Source organism: Drosophila biarmipes, chromosome 2R (genome assembly GCF_025231255.1).
Source record: "Drosophila biarmipes strain raj3 chromosome 2R, RU_DBia_V1.1, whole genome shotgun sequence".
Lineage (NCBI taxonomy): Eukaryota > Metazoa > Arthropoda > Insecta > Diptera > Drosophilidae > Drosophila > Drosophila biarmipes.
Genome location: NC_066615.1, coordinates 16094066 through 16115714, shown reverse-complemented (window position 1 = coordinate 16115714; position 21649 = coordinate 16094066). Strand labels below are relative to the sequence as shown.

At 42.4% G+C, this 21649-nt stretch overlaps 4 protein-coding genes across 4 annotated transcripts; 1 reads left to right on the top strand and 3 right to left on the bottom strand.

The window, feature by feature from the left end:
- Nucleotides 1-342: 342 nt before the first annotated feature.
- LOC108036400 (pyruvate dehydrogenase (acetyl-transferring) kinase, mitochondrial) lies at nucleotides 343-8665 on the bottom strand. The gene is made up of 5 exons (XM_017112517.3): nucleotides 7860-8665; nucleotides 2158-2365; nucleotides 1911-2101; nucleotides 1270-1844; nucleotides 343-1144 (listed from the first exon to the last, which is right to left on the bottom strand). Exons 1-5 carry the CDS (start codon nucleotides 7981-7983, stop codon nucleotides 1001-1003), a joined length of 1242 nt encoding a protein of 413 aa, XP_016968006.1. The 5' UTR covers nucleotides 7984-8665; the 3' UTR covers nucleotides 343-1000.
- A 380-nt stretch (nucleotides 8666-9045) lies between these two features.
- Nucleotides 9046-11134, bottom strand: LOC108036645 (protein preli-like). The gene is made up of 3 exons (XM_050888006.1): nucleotides 10988-11134; nucleotides 10534-10915; nucleotides 9046-9900 (listed from the first exon to the last, which is right to left on the bottom strand). The coding sequence occupies exons 2-3, from the start codon at nucleotides 10850-10852 to the stop codon at nucleotides 9506-9508; spliced, it is 714 nt and encodes a 237-aa protein (XP_050743963.1). The 5' UTR covers nucleotides 10853-10915; nucleotides 10988-11134; the 3' UTR covers nucleotides 9046-9505.
- An 898-nt stretch (nucleotides 11135-12032) lies between these two features.
- LOC108036309 (trichohyalin) lies at nucleotides 12033-13621 on the top strand. Its single transcript, XM_017112318.3, has 4 exons — nucleotides 12033-12328; nucleotides 12380-12682; nucleotides 12973-13195; nucleotides 13256-13621. Exons 1-4 carry the CDS (start codon nucleotides 12033-12035, stop codon nucleotides 13412-13414), a joined length of 981 nt encoding a protein of 326 aa, XP_016967807.1. The 3' UTR covers nucleotides 13415-13621.
- A 4705-nt stretch (nucleotides 13622-18326) lies between these two features.
- On the bottom strand, nucleotides 18327-21574 carry LOC108036229 (putative phosphatidate phosphatase). The gene is made up of 6 exons (XM_017112240.3): nucleotides 20579-21574; nucleotides 19366-19517; nucleotides 19082-19300; nucleotides 18842-19018; nucleotides 18606-18782; nucleotides 18327-18546 (listed from the first exon to the last, which is right to left on the bottom strand). The coding sequence occupies exons 1-6, from the start codon at nucleotides 20901-20903 to the stop codon at nucleotides 18529-18531; spliced, it is 1068 nt and encodes a 355-aa protein (XP_016967729.3). The 5' UTR covers nucleotides 20904-21574; the 3' UTR covers nucleotides 18327-18528.
- Between the last annotated feature and the right edge of the window lie 75 nt (nucleotides 21575-21649).

Below are 21649 nucleotides of genomic sequence, written 5' to 3'. Positions count from 1 at the left end.
AAAACCAAAGAACTGCAAAACGCATCTCGGCCGGATACAATCTTATAAATTCTTTAAAAAACCATACAAATAACGCCAACGATTGGAAAAGTTCTGAAAGAAATTATCATTTGAGAGTATATAAGTAAAGAAAGAACTGAAAGTAACAGAAATTACCATAAAATTTTAGTTGGGAATAAATTGTTATAAAGGGTAGTTAAAAGAATACAGGAAATCCAGATGAAAGACGGTGTGTTCGGGGTTTTCAAAAACATGTGTTTGATTTAAAAGAATTTTGTTAATCATTACCTTCAAAAACAATATATTAATAGGCAAAACTCAATAAAAAATAGACAAATCATGTAGTTTTGGTGTACACTTTCCAGTTTATTTGTTTAAAACTTGTATAACTTAGCCAATATAACTAAATAATGCGCTCAAAAAGATAAATGTATTTTAACAATGCATGCAGTTCGGGCTGTAGCCTAAATAAAATCCGCAAATTAAAGCTAATTTCGTAAATGTTTCAAAACATCCTTTTACTTTAGAGTATAAATGTTTTTCGTGTATATAGGTAGGTGTATATAAATATGTATCGGATTTAATTGCTATAAACGTAACTTTAAAGCCAAGGGCTCTGCGCCACTCGCTCCCCACAAAAATAAACTAAACAGAACTTCAGCCCGCTCCGAGATGGGCAAAAATGTCTGTGGAATGTCAATGTTAAATGACACTGTAGAAAGAAGTTTTTGAAAGCTATTCGGGTTGGGGGAGTTGTGGGGCATATACAAACAAAGTCGTATTTAACATTAACATTAAATATTAAACAATAAATAAACACTTTTCACTTGACTGGGTTGCGGATGCGGGAGTGGGTTGCTTGCTTGCTGGGATTGGGTTGATTGGATTGAATTCAATTGGTGCAGGGTGGCGCAAACTCTTTACACAGCCAGGCGGGTTCGTTTCATTTTCATCTCATTATTCTTTTTTTTATATTTTTGCTTTTGGCATTTTCACACGTCTACTGGCTGACGGCGCTCGTCTTCTTCTTTTTAGCGGGTTTTACCTGATTGGACCAGTCACCCGTGGGCACGGTGGCACGATAGAACTTTGAGCTTGTCTTGTTGAAGATCGGCAGCAATTCGTTGGCCTCGTCTGACAGAGCCTGCAAAAGGGTACAGTTTTAATAGCGATCATTTAGATATATGCGTTAAAGATAATATTTTAAAAATTAAGAAGAAAACCTAAAAAAAAAATACCACAACAGGCAACAAAGTAACTGCAACCCACTTTCAGATAGATGATCGCATCGGTGCCGAATCCCTCGCAGGAGAGCAGCACAATATCACCGTGGAAATAGCGGGCGTACAGCCTTGAGATCGGCAGACCATATCCATAGCCCGCCAAAGGCACCGTGTGCAGATCCGATTTCGAGGGCTGCGGCGCTGTGCTGTACATGTACTTGAAGAGCTGGTCGGTCTGGGAGCGGGGAATGCCGCCACCCTGGTCAGAGATTTTCACGCAGATGTCCTCCTTGCCCTTGCATATGGCCACCTTTAGCGGCGGCAATGTGTCGTTGTTGTCATGGCCATGGTGCTCCACCACCGCTCTCATGGAGTTCTTGAACAGCTCAAAGAGCATGTAGTACAGGTGCGAGGGCACGTAGACTGTGCGGATGGGCAGGTTTTCACCAGGCTCGCTGCTGTGCTGCTGGATCTCCAGCGCCGGACTGGTCAGGTAGTACTGATCGCACAGGAAGCGGGCGTTCTCGTAGGCATCGCGAACCACGTCCGACAGATCACAGGCGGGATCCAGGCACCCAATGTGACGGCCACCCGCATGCGGATTGCCTCCAAAGAGAAGGGCTTTAAACGAAGGGAAAAATATAATTAGTAAGTAATATATTTGGGAGCATGAAGGGAACTTCTTACTGTGCTGGTTGATCAGCATGCGAATGCTGATACGAGACATGTAGAGCCTGTCGAGAAAGTACTGAATGGAGCTCTCGGTGGGCGCATCCACCTGGCCGCCCTCGTTCTCCTTCATTTCGATCACACCCTGGGCCATCGTTTGCACTACATCGTTGTGGCGATTTCTAATGAGATCTAAATCGGCCACGAATCTGAAAGTTACATGCAGTTAGTAAAGTGTGGTTATACTTAAGATCGTAAGACTCACTTTTGCAGATTGTCGTGGGTGGGTTCGGCCTTCTCGTACACCAGCACATCTTCGAAACTCTTGACATACCAGGAGCTCACCTCGCTTACGGATCTTGTGTGCAGGAGGTTATCCGGAAGAAGGGCAATCTCCTTCATGATATTCGCCAGTCGTACTGGGAGCTCTTTGCGCAGGAATATGTACGATTTCTTTTCGCAGGCATTTTGACCTGTGGAGAAAATGTAGATTAAATTAAAATTTCTGTAAATTAATGGGTCGTATAGTTTAATTTGTTCGCTACAAAAGAAATAGTAATTCGGTCGATAGAAGTTCGATTTCGTTATCAGTACTCGACCCATAAATGCGACCTGAGATCAAATCAATTTCCTCGAAAAGAGCTAAGTGTTCTTTCGAGTTATTCGTGCCTGTTTTAGTTAGTGCTATATGTTTGTCTCGTGTTCTAGATTATTTTCCTGGGCAGCTTATCAATGCAGCTAGCATCCAGCGATCATGAGCTCACGGGTGAAAACCTCATGGGGACGAACAACCCAACTAGAACAAACAACCTTGTCGTACGTATACAAAAGAAAACAATTCTGAAACCCACATAAATTCAATTGGATTAATTATCAAGAGAGCCCAAAGTACTTGAGCTAAATGCATATCTTCATGTGGTGTGTGTACTATACGTTCGTACATCATGTGGTTGTACTTTCTCATAAACAAGCTAAGTTCAAAGCTCCTCGGGCCAATGTGAAATAAATCAACCGCAGAAAACTTTGCCCTCGTCAAGCTTTTTGTCTTTGTGTTTGTTATTTTGTTGCTTATTTTGTATTTGCTTTCGATTCTCTGAGTGTACTTGTGTGTGTTTGGGTTTTTTCTGTTTGTTTGTCGACAGTCAACAGTTTCGTAACAAAGAGAAAAATCAAGAAACTGCCTGCCACCAGTGATAACGATGGATCCCACCTTATCGATAAGGCCGTGACCAGCCGGCAGAGACACGCCTTCTTTTCCAGCAATTGTTTTTTATTCTTGTTTTCTTGGCAAAAATTAATGGCGATAATAATCATAGGGGGCTCAAAAAATTCGCCATGGTTTATTAAAATTCCAGACACAACGCAAAAACAAGCTAGATACAGACATACGTGGCTGTGCCGCATAAATTGGACTGGAACCGCTTTATGAGTCAATTGTAACGAATTGGCCAAACAAAACAGAATCAATAAAACGAGTTATTAAGGCAGGCAAAAAATACGGAAAGAGTGGCGATAACCTGCTGGTGTTGCTTATAAGAACCTGCCAGAAAGCGATCGAAAAGGCGAAAGATCTCAGTTTTAAGATACGGCGAGAGTGCGAGATAGACGCCCCCCTATACACGCGCCTCCCCCCAACAAAGTCCCCAGCAGATGACCTCAAAACAAAGCTTTTAATGCTTTGTTTTTGTTTACTTGCTTGCCATTTCGGACCCTCTCTTTTCCCCTATCTCGCTCTCCCCGGCAACTGGCTTGTTTTGATTGTAGTTGGAAAAAACACAATATAAAGAAAACTCCAGACTCGATCGGTCTGTCAGCTTTATACATATGTACAATGTACATCCATACATTTGCCGTCTGGCACTCCACAAAGTTTAGACTTTGATGCATTGCCTTTTCGCTTGATAAGTCTCACCCTCGCTTTCATCGGCGATAAATTCGCAAAGCGTTAAGTGTCTTAATCATAAGTGCTATATGCATTTAGATAATAACCCCGCAATAAAAAGAGGAAGTTAGGCTAAGAGGCTTGAAGATTGGAAATGTGATTTTGAAGAAATGAAAGAAAAAAATAAACGAATTATAAAAGATAATAGTATGTGAAGAGTGACCATAACCTCTTAAAATCAGTAAGATGCGTAACGTCCATGTAATCAAATGCCTCTAGGTTATTTTTTGGAATTTATTTCGATTAATCTAATTCAAACTAATTTTAATAATATAATTATTCCTTGCTTAAATTTTAACTTTTTAAGTTGGACTAAAAAGCTTTAAAATAATTGGTTTCCTGTAACTAGAAGTTGATTTCTAATAGGCGCAAAACTGTTGCGTGCTGTAGTCAGTCGTGAAACTGAAAACTGGGCACCGCACGAATTCAATACTAGAATGTGGAATCGAAAATGAGCTGCGGTTTCAATTCAATCCTCATTATCAGCTTGGGCCATTCAATTGGCGATATGCATTGGGTAATTTAGACGCCAATGGCGCATTAAATAATTTACAACGCATGGCACGCAATCAGCTGAGAGCACTAAGAAATGCAATTTCTGCAAACGACTCAATTGTCCACTCACTGCGGCAATGCAATTACATTAGAAAGGGAAAATGGTTGCTATAGATAGAACGGCTGACGTCACAAGTGGGCCCCTCCTTCGAACCACGGCTGACCATCCCCCTTTTTTGTAAAACAGCTGTTCGAGAGCATGGTAATCGCACTCGTCCATTGCATCAGCTCACTTATTGGCACCCAATTTTTGGGAGCAGTTCCTCGGTCTTTCGAATAGGTATGTATATTTGACTCACATTCGCCCTGTGACAAAAATAAGGCGCGTGCGACTACGTCTCGGTTATCGCCGGGGTGCTCACTCTTTTTCTGGCCTTTCGTTTCTGTTTTGCGTTTATTTCGGCCAACTGTTGACGTCTGCTGGCTTTTCTCTCTTTCCTAAGGAGGTTCCAAAGTTCGGGTCCGAATTGTGGGCGAAATGAGGTGACAGCATCCTGGACTTTGTCCTACATGGTCATTGCGATCTCCACCAACATAATGCATCCATTATAGAATACACATTTGAATTGTCATGCACTGCGTTGCGATCTTCCCTAATTAAGTCTCTTTGTCGGAGGCAAAGTTGGCACATGATCAGCCCCATCATCAATTCCAAATTGGACTCCCGATATATGGCAGATATATTTTCCATTGAAATAAACACTTGGCCTTCAGATATTCGCCTCAAAATATTATGAATTCCGCTTTAAAAACATAGGCATAGTGGACGCCCACGAAAAATACTATAGACTACTAGGCCTTACAAATGGGGCCCGTCACTCAGGCGCGAATTCTAGAACTTTGTTTCCATTTCTTACACTTAGCTTTCTTAGCCTACGAAGCGCTAATCGATGGTTAACCTGAATCGCCGTGTTCTAGGGTGCATGATAATATATTAACAATGTTCCCAACCAATAACAAGCCGCACTCCATAGATATAAACATAATTGCTCCAAGTTTATGGACCCCCACTAACGCCGGAAAAACACAATTAAGTGCCGGGTACAGTTGAGGACAAAACAAAAGCGGGAACCTTATCTACGGACCGACATCAAAGTTCAAGTATACGCAGGTATATATTAGTTATTTATTTGGTCAGTTCGATGAGGGTGGCTATAAAGGCTTGTAAACTAACACCGCTGCCTTGTGGCTCATAAATAAACCCCTAGACTGCTTAAAAAAGAAAACAGCAAGGCACAGGCGGCCCTAAAAGGGATGGAAAACGGGCTACAAAGCCTGTTGTTTGTTGTTCTAAATTTAGATGATAATGGCTCAGCCTCCGGAGGCCAAACCTTTTACGCTGCCGTTTTCCAGCCCAGCTACTTGGCCTGGCTTTTATTTCTGTTCACGTCAGGTTGCCAGTTTTTCAACCAGAATGGCCTAGAAGTTTACACAAAAGGCTGCTATAACACAGGAAAAAATGCATTATTTTGGAAAATCATTTACAGAAATGTGAAGGGGTTTCAAATTACTTAAAAAGATTGTGTGAATTAGGCAATTAAAGTGTACTTGGACAGATCTCTCTCCAAGGTAAATATCATTGTATCATTTTTAATAAAATATATATGTTGCATGGAATGGTAATAGATATATTCCAAAGAACTGAGGAATTAGGATTATACTAATATCACACAGCTTGAGTTTCATTTCGAGTGTTGCGTGTTTAGCTATTGGGGCAGGTTGAAGCCCTGGATTTCGGCATATTGTGGGGGGCGGTGGGACTGACATTGAAACGTCATTGAAGGCCACGCGCCGGCTGTCGGCGCTCAATGAAGTGTGGGCGGAAAAGGCGATTTTCTCGACCCATCCTCATGTTTCAACGTCGAGACTTGTTTATGGACTCAAATAAGGCCATCTCATAAACAGGTTGAGTTCTCCTAACTTCCGTTTTTGCAACAGGCGGTGGGGTGAGAAGCGGAATAGAAAAATAAAACCCGGGGGGTTGGGGTTGGGGTGGGGGAAAAGCCTGAGCTAAGCTGAATTGAACTGTGCATTCAATTGTTTATACTGTCACTGCTTCCGCCTCCCTCTCAGTCTCGCCGAGAGTCCACAGTTTGCCGGGCACAAAAAATATAAATGCAAATGCTTAATTGACAATTCAATGAAACGAAATTGGCTATTCGGCAACGGGAATGTTGCGCAGTACAGAAAGATCGGGTTGTTCTATACACGAAATTTTAGACTAAATGAAAAAAGATATGGCTTTTCAAAGTTATAAATTTTGCCAAAGTGTCATAAGTTATTCAATATGAACAATTATTTATGGTTTTTGCAAAAGGGAGGAAGTCTATAGTTACTAATTATTTATTGACCTTGGCTAGAACTGTTAGTTTCTAAATTGTTAGACCTTTAAGTAAATGCAACTACTTATTGAGGGAATAAAGGTTTTCTTAACAAGTAAATATACTAGAAACTACGAAAATCATTTAAGAAGACATATGGATAATTTAAAAGATTAAAATATGTATTATGGAATTTGTAATGTTATCTTTGCTCTTTTTCAAAAGTATTTTCAAAAACAATTTAAAGTACATTTTTTCATAGCGCTTATGGGACCTACATATGTTAATCTATAAAACGTATTCGATTTTTTTGATTATTCGATCGATTTTGATAAGATCGTTTAAAAAATACTTAGAAGTACTCAAGAACTAGGGTTCAAGAACCCATCCCAAAGTCAATTATTATTGCCCCTGGCTAGACCTTCTAGTTTCTAAATTGTTAGACCTTTAAGTAAATGCAATTACTTATTGAGGGAATAAAGGTTTTCTTAACAAGTAAATATACTAGAAACTACGAAAATTATTTAAGAAGACAAATGGGATAATTTAAAAGATTAAAATGTGTATTATGGAATTTGTAATGTTATCTTTGCTCTTTTTCAAAAGTATTTTCAAAAACAATTTAAAGTACATTTTTTCATAGCGCTTATGGGACCTACATATGTTAATCTATAAAACGTATTCGATTTTTTTGATTATTCGACCGATTTTGATAAGATCGTTTAAAAAATACTTAGAAGTACTCAAGAACTAGGGTTCAAGAACCCTTTCCAAAGTCAATTATTATTGCCCCTGGCTAGGCCTTCTAGTTTCTAAATTGTTGGGCCTTTACATAGAAGCAATTACTTATTGAGGAAATAAAGATTTCTCTTATAAGTACAAATACTATAAAGCCTAGGAAAATGTTTTGAGAATACTTTAGGTTTACAGTTTTAAATATAATCTTTCCCCTTTTAAAAAAATATTTACAAAACCATTCAAAGTAAAATTTTCCATGGCGCTTATAAGACCTACATATGTTAATCTATAAGATTTATTATATTTCTTTGATTACTCAACAGCTCTTTGATAAGACCGTTTAAAAAATACTTAAGAGCTGGGGTTCAAGAACCCTTCCCCAAGTTAGTTACTTAGTTGTGCACTACTCACCAAAGTCCATAAACTGCTTTATCGAGAGGGGCGATGGATTGAAGCCCGAGTAGAAGTCGAGCATTTTGGCCAGGCTGCCCAGCGACGAGGAGGCGGAGGAGAACCGGACTGGAAACAGGCGCATGTTGGCTTTATTTTTCTGGTTCGCGGGGGATTGCCTTGATTCTGATTACGACTGCGTTTGCCGGCCCCTGGCCTTATCTCTAACAACTTTGTTTGCCACTTCAGAGTTACTTTAAATTCGCCGCTAAGAAGCAGAGGCTGCCGGTGTCCTTTCGCTCACCTTCGCTTTTGGCGCGCTCTCCCCGTCTTTCTCGCTCTCTTCGCAGGACGTTGACCGCGCTCTCGCTTTCTTCGGCCGAAGGGGGCGGCGCGGCGGAAGGGGTGAAACAAAGAGCGGTGGAAACAGCTGGCAACGTCTTGAAAAACTTGAAAACTCTGGCAGTGTGCTCAACAAATCAATGGAGCCTTCTTAGTGTTAACCATACAAAAATGGTAGCAAAAATATATAAGCAAGAGGTATTTTGTGTTAGCTCTGTTCCTGGGTGTTGCTGTTGTTTTTGTGATCGGAGGCGGGGGCGACGGGGCGCTGGTTCTTGCTCTTCTCCTGGTGCGCCATAAACGTTGCTGATTTGTACGGTATTTGCTGTGTTTTGTGCTCTATTGTCTCGCGGTTTCAGCTGCAGTTCCTCATGCGACTAATTGTTCTCGGCGTTCCGGCGCGACTTCGACGCGAACAGTGCGGGTTTCCGATTGAGAATGCGACTCCAGAGTGCTCTGGATTCTCCAATGCTCGAGAGAACGCCGACTTTACCTGATTTTATACCGCTCGCAGCGCTTGCCATTCACAACGAGGCGGAGAGCTTTTGGCGGGGGCGTAGGAGCAGTGTTGTGAATGGTTCAAGCTTCGTTAAAGATCCGGCAAGGCTGTGTCCTGCCTAAGCTCACTCTGAATATCTGGCAGCGTTGGTCCTAACGAATATTTTTAGTTAGCACTGAAAACAAAGGGTAAAATGTGAAAAATAGGTAATAAAAAATACATCCTAATTGAAAAACCAATAAAAGCACTCACAGAAAAATGTGATGGACATTTCTATTCGTAGCGAATAGTGTGTTCCTGACGCATATCCTAAATCTATATATATACATTAAACCCAAAAGTATAAACCAGTTATTAATGCCGTGCTTTTCTAACAAACTAAGTGTATTTTAATAGCTAAAATTTTATGAACTACAAGTGTTTGCGATTTTCTTGAAAAAAATATATAACAATTTACAAAGAAATTCCGAATTTGACACACGGCTTTTCGTTTCCTTTTTGACCTAACAGAGTAATACACAATAATGTAATGCAAATGACGAAATATAAATGATAGAATTTTGTAGTAGGGTGCAGGAAATGTGTTCAGCAAACAGTGCCTCCGTTCTGATCAGCCGGCTGGCTCGCGCACACACGGAATGAAATGCAGCAAAGTATATGGTTGGTTTTTGCTTTGGAATACATGTTTTAAAACAGCTGCCGACCCGACGCCTCCGCCTCTCCTTCCTTTTCCGTCCTGGCAAAATCCTTCACTCCGGATCCGAATGGGTAGATTCTTCGGTCACATACAACATCTTTTCCACAAGTTCACAGTTTAGTCCGTCTTTCAGTTCTTGACAGAGAAGAGTTGCGCTATCTTGGAGGCGTGGCTCTTGAAGAACTCGTAGCCCACTTTGGCCGCGCTCTTCAGAGAGCCGGTGTTGTTGTGATTTCCAGGCGAGGCGACTACTGCTGTGGTGGTGGCCGCAGGAAGTTCCGCGGCTGAGCTGGTCGACGTCACTGCCGGCTGGTGGTGTCCTCCAGCGACCAGGCTGTGCGGAAACATGCGCCGCAGGACGTAGTTGAATCCGTTGGAAGCCTTGTTGCCATTCGACTTGAACCGCTCGATTCCGAAGGCACGGATGGCCCGCGAGAATCCAAACACCTGGGAGCTGATGTAGGCTCTTCGCACTGCCAGTGTGCTACCGTCGTTCTGCTCGCTGTATACAACGATTTCATCGACTTTCTGTAAGAGAAAAATAAGTATGTATATATTCAATTAACAAACATATAGTATTTTCCGTATTCCGTTGTAGTCGCGCCTTAGTGAAAGTATATTTCTGAATATCCTTTAACTAAGAAGTAGATAATAACTTTAATAATATTTGCAAATAGTGGGTCTTTGTATCGACTTTTGTAATATTAAAGAATATATTGATCATATACTACAGAGAGCAATAAAAAGAAGTAGGCTAAATGCCACAATCTTATCTAAAAGTATTTTACCAATACTTATAAGGTGTTTCTAATCGCCTTTTCAATTCTGCTTGGCTCCATGACCACGCTGACTAAGTGAATGATATTTACTTCTTGATGAATGTTTACTTGGACTACTACGAATGTATATCAAACCATGATGTTTCCCAACACACCGTGGTAGGCAAGCACTACTTTAACATAAAACTGATCATCGATATAAGGTAACAAAGCCTTCAGTCGCTTGGGGCTAGCAAAGATCATGCCCAATAGCTTCGCTAAATTTTCACACCGACAATACTACCATGTTCTAGAAACATCAATTACATTTCTCTGATCCGAGTAGCTTAAACATAGGATTGTACTATCAATCGGTTGGGTAAATCATTTCTCATTCACTTGCCATTATCTTGGTCATGCCCAGGTTCCTGGTGAATGTGGTGAAGGTCTTCTTGACCGGGTCCAGCACGGAGTCCTCAACAATCTTGACCGGCACATTGTTGTAGAAGCGTGCTCCCCACTTGGGCACCGGATTGGTCTTCGAAAGGAGGCGGCGCGAGAAGAGCTTGCCATCGCGCACCTCCCTCTGGATGGTGTCCTCGGTGAGGACGTGGGCGCTGGACGGATTCGGGTAGCGGTTCCAGTAGGCGACCACCACGTTCTTCCAGCTGTAGTCGAAGACCGTCTCAGTGCGACAGGTGGATGCTGCGACGACCATTGCGAAGGTTGACCAATGAACTCGTCGACGAGTCTAAAAGTGAAAGCCGCCGGTGTCCCTGAGCTGAAAAGTGAACCGATAATCAATGGCATCGCATGTTCCCGTCTATAAATAGACGCCGATCGATGGACGTACCTTTGCGAGGGGTCGATAATGGGTGGGTCTGACGGGGGTAGACCTCCGGAGTGCAGTGTGAGTGGGCACCAATTAGCTGGCACACGTTTAATTCAGCTATCCGCTTGTTATTGCCCCGACTTCGGGCGCCTACTGAGAATTTTGTTGTGTAACTGCGTCACAAACTCCGGCACAGGGTGCCTCGGGTACTGCTCCTTGGATTCCTGGCTTAATGCCGGCGCTGTCCGGCTAGTCCTTGATTTGGCTCGACCTTCAGTGCCCCCTGCTCCTGGCTGTCCACGGTTTCATCGCTCGGTTTCTGCGAGTTTTGTGCCAATTCGGGTCCAATTTTACGCCTGTTCAAAGGCCATCCGGAAACATCTGCTGTGTCTGCTCGCGGCGTTGCCAGATAGTACATGTGGAAATAATACCAAAAAATGCAATTTCCGATCGGTCTAGTATTTTTTGTTTCACAAATAACTGGGGTATTCCCATTGCATTGCTGTATCGTTAAATTTAAAAAGCGAAACAAAATAAAACTTGAACTTAGTTACGGAAGATTGAAATCTTAAATGTTACATTAAGATCTTTATGGTGCTTCACTATAGCTGAACTTTCAAAGGCCACTCAAATAGTAATGAAAATTTGGGGCCAAATTTTAGTTATAATATTTTTTATTAAGGAATTATACTAAATATATTGATTGTTATAATATTTGATAAAAACTAAAATTTAACTTCAACTATGTATGCATTGTGAGCCTAATAAAACTTAATCAATTTTCTTTCTGCACGACACAAGTCAAAGTGCGATAGTTTAAATTTTGAAATTTAATAATATTAAGTTACAAAAAGAGATGACGAAAATAAGGCATTTTTCAATAACATTTTCCTTGTACATTCTACAGATTATGAAAGACTAATGGTTACCATAGAAATTATTAAAGTAGTTATAACAAGCTTTACTCAATCGACTGCAGAATTCCTTCCAAGTTGCGCTTAGAAACCAGAAAACAAAAGAAAAAGCTGACTTGACTTACTAGTTCTATAGAAAAACGGCTCTAAACATGGACGTTGTGGAATTTCTCACTCGGACCGACCGTCGCAATCTCAAATCTCACATAGGATTCCAGGTGGCGCAAAAGATGCGGGAATGGTATGAGGATGTGGACAATCGCCGATGGAATCTCAGCCTTCTACTCCAAAAGGAGGCTCTAGAAGCGGATGAGAGGATTGCAGAAATGCTGCAGGAACAAGCCGATGAGGCGGATCGAAAGCGGCACGAGTGGATCGAAATGGAGAGATTGAAGAGGGAGGAGGCCGAAAAGGAACTGGTCAAGCTCAAAAAGCAGCAAAGAGAAATGTACTAAATAGTTCGCTTTAACTTTCCCCGATTAAAAATTATACTTTTTAGTGAAAATTACGAGGCCCATCGTCATATGCTAACGAAGGAGATACTCCTGGAATCGAAGCAGGCTCAACTCCACCAAATCGAGGAGAAAAAGGCTCTGAAACGCCGCCAAGCCTGTGTAGAGATCCTCTGGCAGCGCGTGTGGCAGAGACTGGATGACAGTAGAGCCCAGCAGGAGCAATATGAGCTGAAGTTGAGGAACTTGATAGAGAGCAGGTGCCAGGCTCAAAATCTGGACAGGGATCGGGAGCAGAAGGACCAGCTGGCCAAGGATGTGATGGCAGAGCAACGCGAATGTTCCCAAGCGTAAGTATTTTAAGGACAAAAAGTAACTTGTTCTCTAATGAATATAAAATCAATGTTATTTTTCTAACAAATATCTAAGAAAATTAAAAAAAAACACAAAGACGAAAATATTTATTTGTATTTATTAATAACTATCTTATCGTAACCTGGAAGAAGTATCAATACGATATTTGGGTTACTTATAGTTTACTTATTTTTTTATGCAACATAAGTTTCTTATTATTAATAAAAATCCTTTTTTATTTCCTCGTGAATTACACATACTTTATTACATATCACATAATTTTTAGCCTGGAAATCGCTGCCGAAATGGATGTCCTCAAAAAACAAGAGGACCTCAAGAAGGTGAAATTCAAACGGCGCCAGCAACTCACTGACTTGCAGGATCAGATCAAGAAGAACCTGAAGATCAGTGCCCAGCAATCGCAGGCCAGCCTACGTGAGGATCTGGGGAACAACATACTCGAGGACCGACAGATTTACGAGGAGCTCATGGCGAAGCGTTGCGCCAGGGTGAGATGAAGTCACCTTCACTACCTGTAATGTGACCCAAAAACCTTTGTTTTCCTGCAGACCCACAACCGCGACTGGCACCGGCGCTATATGACACATACGGCTGAGGAGCGTGCCGCCCGAAAGGAGGCAGATCGGCGGCTGGACCGGAAATATCTGGGCACTGGGTGTGTGCTCAGCCAGCAGCAAAAGCAGCCGTATGGCAAAGAAGTGCGCTAATCCGAGTGGGCTCATCGATGGGCGCACTCCGCGTCACGCCTCATATTTGGATACCATATTGCAATTATATTTATGAGCGATATAAATCAGGCGATGGCGGCGATAAGGAAAAGTGTATCTCGCACGGGCGGCATAAAGCCCGTGATAATGCCCACCATCAACGTCACCCCGTGGAATCTGGCCAGCTTTGGCCAGACGCCAGCGGCAATATGCAAATGAGGAATGCCAGTACAGTCAAGCTTGGATAAAGTGAAATTCCTTTGATAAGATTTTTAGAACCATTCATAAGCGTTGTAAAGATATGAGTATGTGAAATGAGTTGACATATGATATGATTAATTATATAAGTCAATTTATTTATTATCCACAAAAATTGAGATTATCGTTTAAAGATACAATTTAATTATGTATTTCTCAAATTCCTATAAAAAATACTTATAGAAATTGTGATTATAAATATAATAAAAGCAGGTAAAATAAAAGAATGTAAAAAAGTGCATACTTTTTGGCTTTGTTACCACAAATACTAAAAAAATACACTGGATGTCCTTACTTTAAAGTTAAAATTTTGGATAATTGGCGGTAAATATTTTTATTATTATTTTTTTTTTAATTTCAAGCAGGGTATTGTACTAAGTTAAGAGCTATAGAAGTTGACCTGTAAGATCGATAAAGCTTGTAAGTGTGGCTGGAGCAGCGACTTTGACAATATTTCTGACACTTGGACAGGACTTGGAACTCTCCTCCTCGCCGCCCCGCCGCATAGGCATTTATAATTGACCACTTCCGCAGCGCTTGTCTCCTCAACTGGTTGCCGCTAATTAGAGTTGATCGGTGGCCATGTCGCCGGCAGCAGCTGCAATTGTTGCACGTTGCACGCGGCCACTGCTGCTGATGCACTCGAAAATGTAAACACACTAACCGCTGTGTTTATTCAATTAAAAAAGTGCGGGGCTGGGATTTTGCGGCGGGGAGCAACTAGCAAATTGCCCTGGCAATTTCCATGGCAATATACTTAGCCAAATGGCCAACAACGGGTCATTTGGCAGACGAGTTTACTCATGGTTGATAAGCAATTTCAATTTCAGCGGGATTAGGCCCATCGAGGTAATCTGTGCTCATCCATTCCCGGCAGACGTGGAGTGTTTATTTATAATATGCCAGGCTCATGTTTACTGTCCAAACAACCATCTGAAGTGCTTGGTAAGGTGCACTGGGGAAATGGCTTGGGAAGGCCTAAGAAAGAGTTGGGTTCGCCTTGTTTATTGAGGACTATTTGGAAGTCTTGTTCTGTAGTAGCTACATATTTGAGGATAAGAAGGTATTTTTTAAAATCACCTAAAAAGTTTATGGTTTTGCCCTATAAATCCTAAGCTGTCTAAATAACTCTCGAACGGGGGATTAAAAACACTGTGCTACAAAACTAGATCCAATTTTAACCTCGAAGAATGCGTAAGTATCTTAATGACTTTAATGCGAAATTATAGAAACTAGATCCAATTTAAACCTCGAAGAATGAGTAAGTATCTTAATGACTTCAATGCGAAATTATAGAATTTGTTAAGGAAAATCCTCCTTTAAAATGATAACCAAGAAAGTAAATAACAATAAAATCGTAATCAATATTTGTTCTTTACCTTGCGAATTAAATTAATTTAAGTGTAGTTTTTATAAACATTATTAATTTTGGCAAACCAGTCGCCATACAAATTATTGAATGAAAATCTATTAATCATTAAACATCTCTGTATGGACTTGCGATGATATCATCTCCCTTATGGATTGCTAATTTACCCATAACCAATCCCTGCATATGAAACGTAATTATTTAATTGATGAATGGTAATTAATTTCAAGAACGTGTTCTCAAAGATACTCTTTCCCACTGTGTACAATGTAAAGGTAAGTAGCCTACCCCTTCCCTGCAGAAATCCCGTCCAGTTGCCCAACACGATCCCATAGATCACGCAGTTCCAGCTCCAGCCAAGCCTGAGAACCAAGTGAGCCGTAGGAAAATCCAGGCGGCGCATTCTCAAAGAGAGGTGTCAAAGTCGGCTCAGAATTGCTTTGGGTACTGGTACTCCTCCTGCTGCGATTCCTCACGGCATGTCATTAGCCCCTAAAGGGGTGGCTGCCCGGGTTATTTATGTGACACTTACAGTCGTGACAACATTTGCAACCAGCAATGTTCCGGGGGAAAATGCATTCACATGGAAATATCTCAAGAACAATGCCGAAACATTAGTTAACAGGCATCGGAGCACCAAGTAATGGGGAGGTGTTGCCCGGCCAACGAGTATTCTCTAATATCCGCATAAATCTGATTCCCTAGGTAACGCCTTTTGGCTAAAACTTAACCAGAGTTTTATCTGGGGATCTGCAAGATTTATAGATCCAAGCTTGGGGCCCCGAAGCTCGACTTGTACGCATTAATAAGCGTTTAGAGCCAGGGCTAATTGCCAACGCCCACAGAAGCAGGCCAGGAAGAGGGAAAACCCCGACTGCAGAGCAGCAAGTCGACCAAATAATTGTTTATGTGGGCGAGCAGGACATGTCGGGGCGATCCAGGGCCCTCCTATTGCGAGGTTGCACTCGTTGCACACGTTGCACGTTCGTATGGAACACCAGGCCATCGGGAAAGCGGGACAAAGGGCTGCGGTCAAGCACTGATTGAAAGGCCCACGCCTGCCCACGTCCTGCGATTGCAGCGACCTCCTGCCAGCCGCCCCCTGCCCGCCTCCTTTTGTCCCCGTCGTGCTGTACGTGCCGGACAAATTTAACGCCTGGGTGCCAGGTATGAATTGTCGGTTCCGCCGCCGGCGACGCGGAAAAATGATGTTGCACCAATGCAGCGTGCAGTCGGGACAAGTGAGATGAGCAGCACAAAGAGTAGAAACTATTGTTTCCCCGGGGTTATCCCAGTAAAGTAAAGTAAATACACCAAAGAAGAGTTAAAGGAAATCGATTATGCTATACCTAAGTTAGGGTTACGAAATATAATATTCAATACTTCAATTAAATACATTTTTAATATTTTATTAAGTGTCTACAGAATACAGATTTGTTTTATTGCCACAACTCCAGTCTATTAACCCAAATAGTTTCAAATATAAAAATGAACAGCATTACAGAATTTTAATATATCAACCTAATTAGGTAAATTTATTTATACTAGAAATTAAGATAAGCAATAATTTAAGGGTTCCTACGTATAAATCACATAAGAAAGTTCCACAAGTCCGAACGCAATATTTGTATTGGCTGTGTAATGTTTTTGTATTACTCAAAGTTTTGCCTAATCATAATAAGTCACTGTTTAAATACGAATTTAATTGACCTAAATGACTTTAAATATGTCGCTTATCGGTCTTTATAAGCGGTATTGCGACATTTTTTTATAGAACAGATATGAGTCACAAAGAATTTACCATAAGGTTTCCCAAAAATTCATAATATCATAAGTTATTGGTAAGCAATGACATTGCTCACAGTCTTTATAAGTTGGTCATACGAAAAAAATTATGAGTTAGAGTAAAAGCGGAATGGAACTCTGCAAACAGGGTATCAAGCTGTGCCCTGTGTAATAATTGTAAAGCAGAAACCCCCTCTTCTCACTTATAAAAAGGGGCGTTTTACCTTTGTGCGCCACGGTGTTGCTGCAATTTTCATGCCTCGAAATGAATTTCGCGCCTGAAATTTGCCAGCCAATTTTCCTGATGGTCCCGACTGTCGAAAATCGCCAACCCGCTGGCAATTGTCATAGGGAAAGCCAAGTTGCACCCCTGCCCCTGGATGGCCAGTGTGATTTTTGTGCATCTGCTTTCCACGCTCTATCTATTCCCCCAGGGGTTTCGTCATAAACTTGAAGCCATCGACAGACACGCGTAGAACCCGAATCTCTCCGCACAAAAAGCTGAATTGACAGCAGATGCGGGCAATTGAAAATTGGGGAAATTGGGGAAGCGGCTGGGGAGAAATGCAATTATGCGATAAAAGCGATATAAAAAATTGTGTTAATTGTTGAAAAGGCAGGCATCGAACTTCGTTGCGATCCACTCCATGGAATAGCCATGTCTTGTTTGTCTTTCGATCTTTTACGGCCGCATCAATCTCCTGGGCTTGTCCGAGTGGCCTGAGTGCTGATAGCCGGAATGGTGTTCACTGTACAGTAATAACAACTCCCCCCGGACGGAGTGAGTGAGTGGCACTTGGCTGTCGCTGCGCCTGATTGAGTGATGCATCATTCCGTGGCTCCTGGTCTCTCTTCCTCGATTCGCGTCCATCTCGCTGAGTGGCCAGGGCAATAAATTCGTTTAATATGCAAATCAAATGCAAATTGATCTGGTGTGAAGCGCGGCCTGAGGGGGGGATGGGGCTGCCATTGACTAATTAAAAATCACAAATTGGTCCGCTGACTTTGCGCCAATTGCTAATTAGCCATAGATCAGAGATCTCACAACATGGCCGGCGACCGTAGGACAGGTTTGCGATATCTGGCCAAGTCTACTCGCCATACCAATGGCCAGCAACTGGCCGTTTGGCTAGAGAAAAAGTCCACAGCCAGTTGGCAACAGTTTGGGGTTATTAATCTCTGCTGCCAAGGACATTTCCTTGTGTAATTTGATTTAAATTGCTTGTTTTGCTCACATAGTTTCGTCATTTTTCACACGGATCATATCAATTGATTTGCATTGCCACGATCGGTCGAAGCAAGCCATTAATCGCGGCAACCGCTGATTTCAACATTTGCTGGAAAACTTGTTGCGGGGAGTGTCCTCCTATGAATAATACCATGTACAGTTGCCATAGGTGTTAAGATTGAGATATGGAATGGTATTTCATGTGAATTTCCTATTAGCACACAGTGAACTTAATATTCCTGATAGCCTACAAAGGAGCCAAAGAATAGAAATAGGATAAAACACATTAAACTGAAGTTTATTAAGTAAAATCTTCACACACAGATAAATAGATACTACTTAGCAGACATGGTCAAATTTAAAACTAAGATAAAACTGAAATTTCGGCAGCTAAGACTTCCTAAAGCGACAGCAGCTCAAAGCGGTGGGTTGAGGGGTTTGCAACCCCCTTAAGGTCGAGGTTCCAAAACCCAACTACCACATAGTAGACGTCTGCAAGGAAAGCATAACTAAGAGGGTTTTTTATAACATAGGCAAATATTAGAACCCACCACAATAACAGCATAGGTAAGACCGATTCCTGATCCCGCCAGAACATCGGACCAGTGGTGCTTATAGTCGGAAACTCTGGTAAGAGCCGTGTACCAGGCGAACATCAGCAGCAGAAATTGGAGAAGGTGCCTCAGCATACGCATGCGCTTCCACAGCATTCTACGTTGTAGGTAAATCTGTGCGGGATACATTATTTTAATAATATAGTAACAATTCTAACCTATCCAAGACTCACCACCAGATAGAGCATGGCATAGCAGGCGAAACTGGCGTGTCCACTGGGAAAGGATAGGCGCATGTCCTTAAACTGCTTTGAAGTTATATCTAAGGCTGCACAGGAGAAATCCTCGATATAACGTCCCGCATTTATGGGGTTACTGCAATCGGTGCCGTTCATAATGGGTTGGCAGAGCTATAAGTATGATTTGAAATGAAATATATTGTGCTTTAACATTCTACAAAGAGTCCAACTTACAGTGTAGAAGTGAGGCCGAAGTCTGCCAATAGAGTACTTGGCTATATTCGTGGATAGCTGCTCTACGCCCAGCCCGAAGACAAAGATTCCTATCCTATGATAGCACTCCAGCAGCCAAGAGGGCAACTCCAAGTGGCAGAGGTGGTAGCCACTGCCCATCCTGTGCTTCTGAAAAGAACCCCGCTTGTCCTGGGCCCTGAAGAACTCCACCACAATCATCTGGAAGAAATAAACTGATAAGTTTCTTTATAAACACCCCCAAAAAAAAACACCTGCCCACTTACCACAGAAAAGGGCAAGGCGCCACACATCAGGTAAAGAATCCAGCTGGGCATGGTGGACTCTTTATAGGGATGTCGCAGCGAAGAATCGTCGCAGAAGAATCCGCGCTTGAAGGCTTCGCCATAGAGCGAGAGTCCCAGCATGGGTAGACCAACTGAAAATATAATTGAATTCAAAAGATTCAGATAGAATGCATAGGTTTATCATTGATATGCCGCTGTAGTCGTATCTTTTGCAACGTGAGCCGGGCTTTTTGGGTGGCCCAGAGCCGCACTGGTGTCCCATTCATTTATAGGCAAGGTCTGCTGCTGATCCAGCCTTAATTGGACTGGCATAAACACACAGATAACAACAGCGATGATGGTGGGGAAATGAGTTCAGCACAATCAAATGAGATATTCTCCCCCTCGAAAAAAAACACTCGCCACAAATTGAATAAAATAAATCAGTCCGAACTCGATGATGCGCGAATAAATATTTTTTGTGTAGCATCTCTTTTGGGGTTCGCTTGGGTGAAAAGTGCTTGTTGGGCACTGAAACATTGAAGCGCACCACAAAAGGCCACAAAGGAAACAAGTACATAAACATTTCAGAGCCATTTGGAAATGTTTTTGTTTGAAAACAAGGCGGGAAAGAGCCAGAGAGGTGCCAGCTCACCTACGGTTCTATAAAGCACATATATTATGGTTCGGGGCATTAGTATATAGATGGTAGAGCCCCTATAGAGCTCACTCTGGTATCTGTATGATGGAGTAAAGTAGCAGAGGTCAGTTGCTGCCACATGATAACAGATCATAAAACGTGTGAAAGGCCGCCGGGGAAGAGTGATATAGAGCCATGATTTATTTGAGACTTTGATTAGAAGAGCTATTCTTAACGCATGAGTGGTGGGGAAATGGGAACATTACAATTTTTGAGTTGTGAAGGCAAGCTCTACATAACTAGACATCAAAAAAAATATTAATATTTATTTTTTATACTTTAAATAAAAAACATATGGAATGTAAACATGGTGCATGCTGCATTCAGTCTCTATTTCTTGTGCACAAATTTTAAATTTTTAGGAAACTATTTCACTGCCAATTCTTAGGAACCCAGTAGTATTTAAGGTAGAAAGTGGAGCTTATCTTAAAGTAAATATAACAAAAGATGCGCTTCCGCTTCCACATATAAAGCCCATATAGAATACCTTGAGTAGAACGTTGCATTACTCACCGCAGCTGAGCAAACAGAGGTCCATGAGAATCCTTCCGAAGATTTGTCGCGGGCCCCGTAAGGCCGCCTTGTTGTTGGGCACAATGTACCCATGGCCGCCGGAGTTACCAACGAAAGTTGGCAACTGGAGGTCCAGCTTCACATTGTTGTTGTTGTGGTTGGGCGCTTGGTTCGAGGACGCAGCAGCGGCGGCGGCGGCGGCGGCGGCAGCGGCTATGATACTAGAAGCCGTCGGCGAAGACGGCTCTTCGCCGCTGCTGCTCTGGCTTTCGAACCTCTGGAGCGGCGTGGTATCACTAACGCTGCCCGGGCGCAGGCTGCTCATCGTGGCTAAGGAGGGGGCGCTCTCTGGGACTGGGGCTCTAAACTGATGGGGCTTAGTGGACCCGAAACGTGGCTTCAATTTATGGCACTATTGCACCTGGACACCACTCCGGTGGTCATCTTATCGCCCGGCGAAGAGGGCAGGCACACAAATATTTGAATAATCCTCGGTAGGTTTTCTCCGTCTCCGAGAATGTGCTAATGGGCGCTCCCTGTGATAAGGCCGCTGCAGGTATGTAAATAGAGCCCACGAATCGATACTGCTGCAAGGGGAGCACACGGCGTCGGCGTTTTGTGGGCGGTACGAAATTGGGTAAGGTAAACGCTATTGCGCAAGCGATAAGCGATGAGCGATCGCGATCGGGCCAAGTCCGAGTCAAAATGCTGCTCAAACAATACTGCTGGCGACGCACATTGGTAAGTACTCGGTAAAAATCTCTGCCATTATTTGGTCTGCATTTTCCCGCTGCACTTAGTTGCGTTTGCTTTCTTTTTGTCACATCGAAGGTGTTATTATCATTAACGTTCTTGCTCTAGTTCTTTTCGCACTCGGTTCTGCTTTTCTATTTGTTTCGCATGCGCAGCGCCTCTACGAATATGTATAATCGAAAAACCCAACCCTAACGCGACGACAAACCATCCGCACCGCTCGACGCCGCCCGAAGAAGTGAACTCCGGGTTTAAGAGCACAGCTGCGCTGACCAAATATCCACAAGCGAATGCCAAACAGCTGAGCGCTCTCTTCTT

Coding starts and splice junctions, on each gene's coding strand:
- LOC108036645 (XM_050888006.1), bottom strand. CDS start 10,852: ATGGTCGTCGCAGCATCCACCTGTCGCACTGAGACGGTCTTCGACTAC. Junction 9,901..10,533: donor CATGACCAAGATAATGGCAA/GTGAATGAGAAA, acceptor TCTTACAGAAAG/TCGATGAAATCGTTGTATAC.
- LOC108036309 (XM_017112318.3), top strand. CDS start 12,033: ATGGACGTTGTGGAATTTCTCACTCGGACCGACCGTCGCAATCTCAAA. Junction 12,683..12,972: donor CAACGCGAATGTTCCCAAGC/GTAAGTATTTTA, acceptor CATAATTTTTAG/CCTGGAAATCGCTGCCGAAA. Junction 13,196..13,255: donor TGGCGAAGCGTTGCGCCAGG/GTGAGATGAAGT, acceptor GTTTTCCTGCAG/ACCCACAACCGCGACTGGCA.
- LOC108036400 (XM_017112517.3), bottom strand. CDS start 7,983: ATGCGCCTGTTTCCAGTCCGGTTCTCCTCCGCCTCCTCGTCGCTGGGC. Junction 1,845..1,910: donor CATGCTGATCAACCAGCACA/GTAAGAAGTTCC, acceptor CTTCGTTTAAAG/CCCTTCTCTTTGGAGGCAAT. Junction 1,145..1,269: donor ATGCGATCATCTATCTGAAA/GTGGGTTGCAGT, acceptor ACCCTTTTGCAG/GCTCTGTCAGACGAGGCCAA.
- LOC108036229 (XM_017112240.3), bottom strand. CDS start 20,903: ATGAGCAGCCTGCGCCCGGGCAGCGTTAGTGATACCACGCCGCTCCAG. Junction 19,301..19,365: donor GCGCCTTGCCCTTTTCTGTG/GTAAGTGGGCAG, acceptor TATTTCTTCCAG/ATGATTGTGGTGGAGTTCTT. Junction 19,019..19,081: donor TTCGGCCTCACTTCTACACT/GTAAGTTGGACT, acceptor TCATACTTATAG/CTCTGCCAACCCATTATGAA.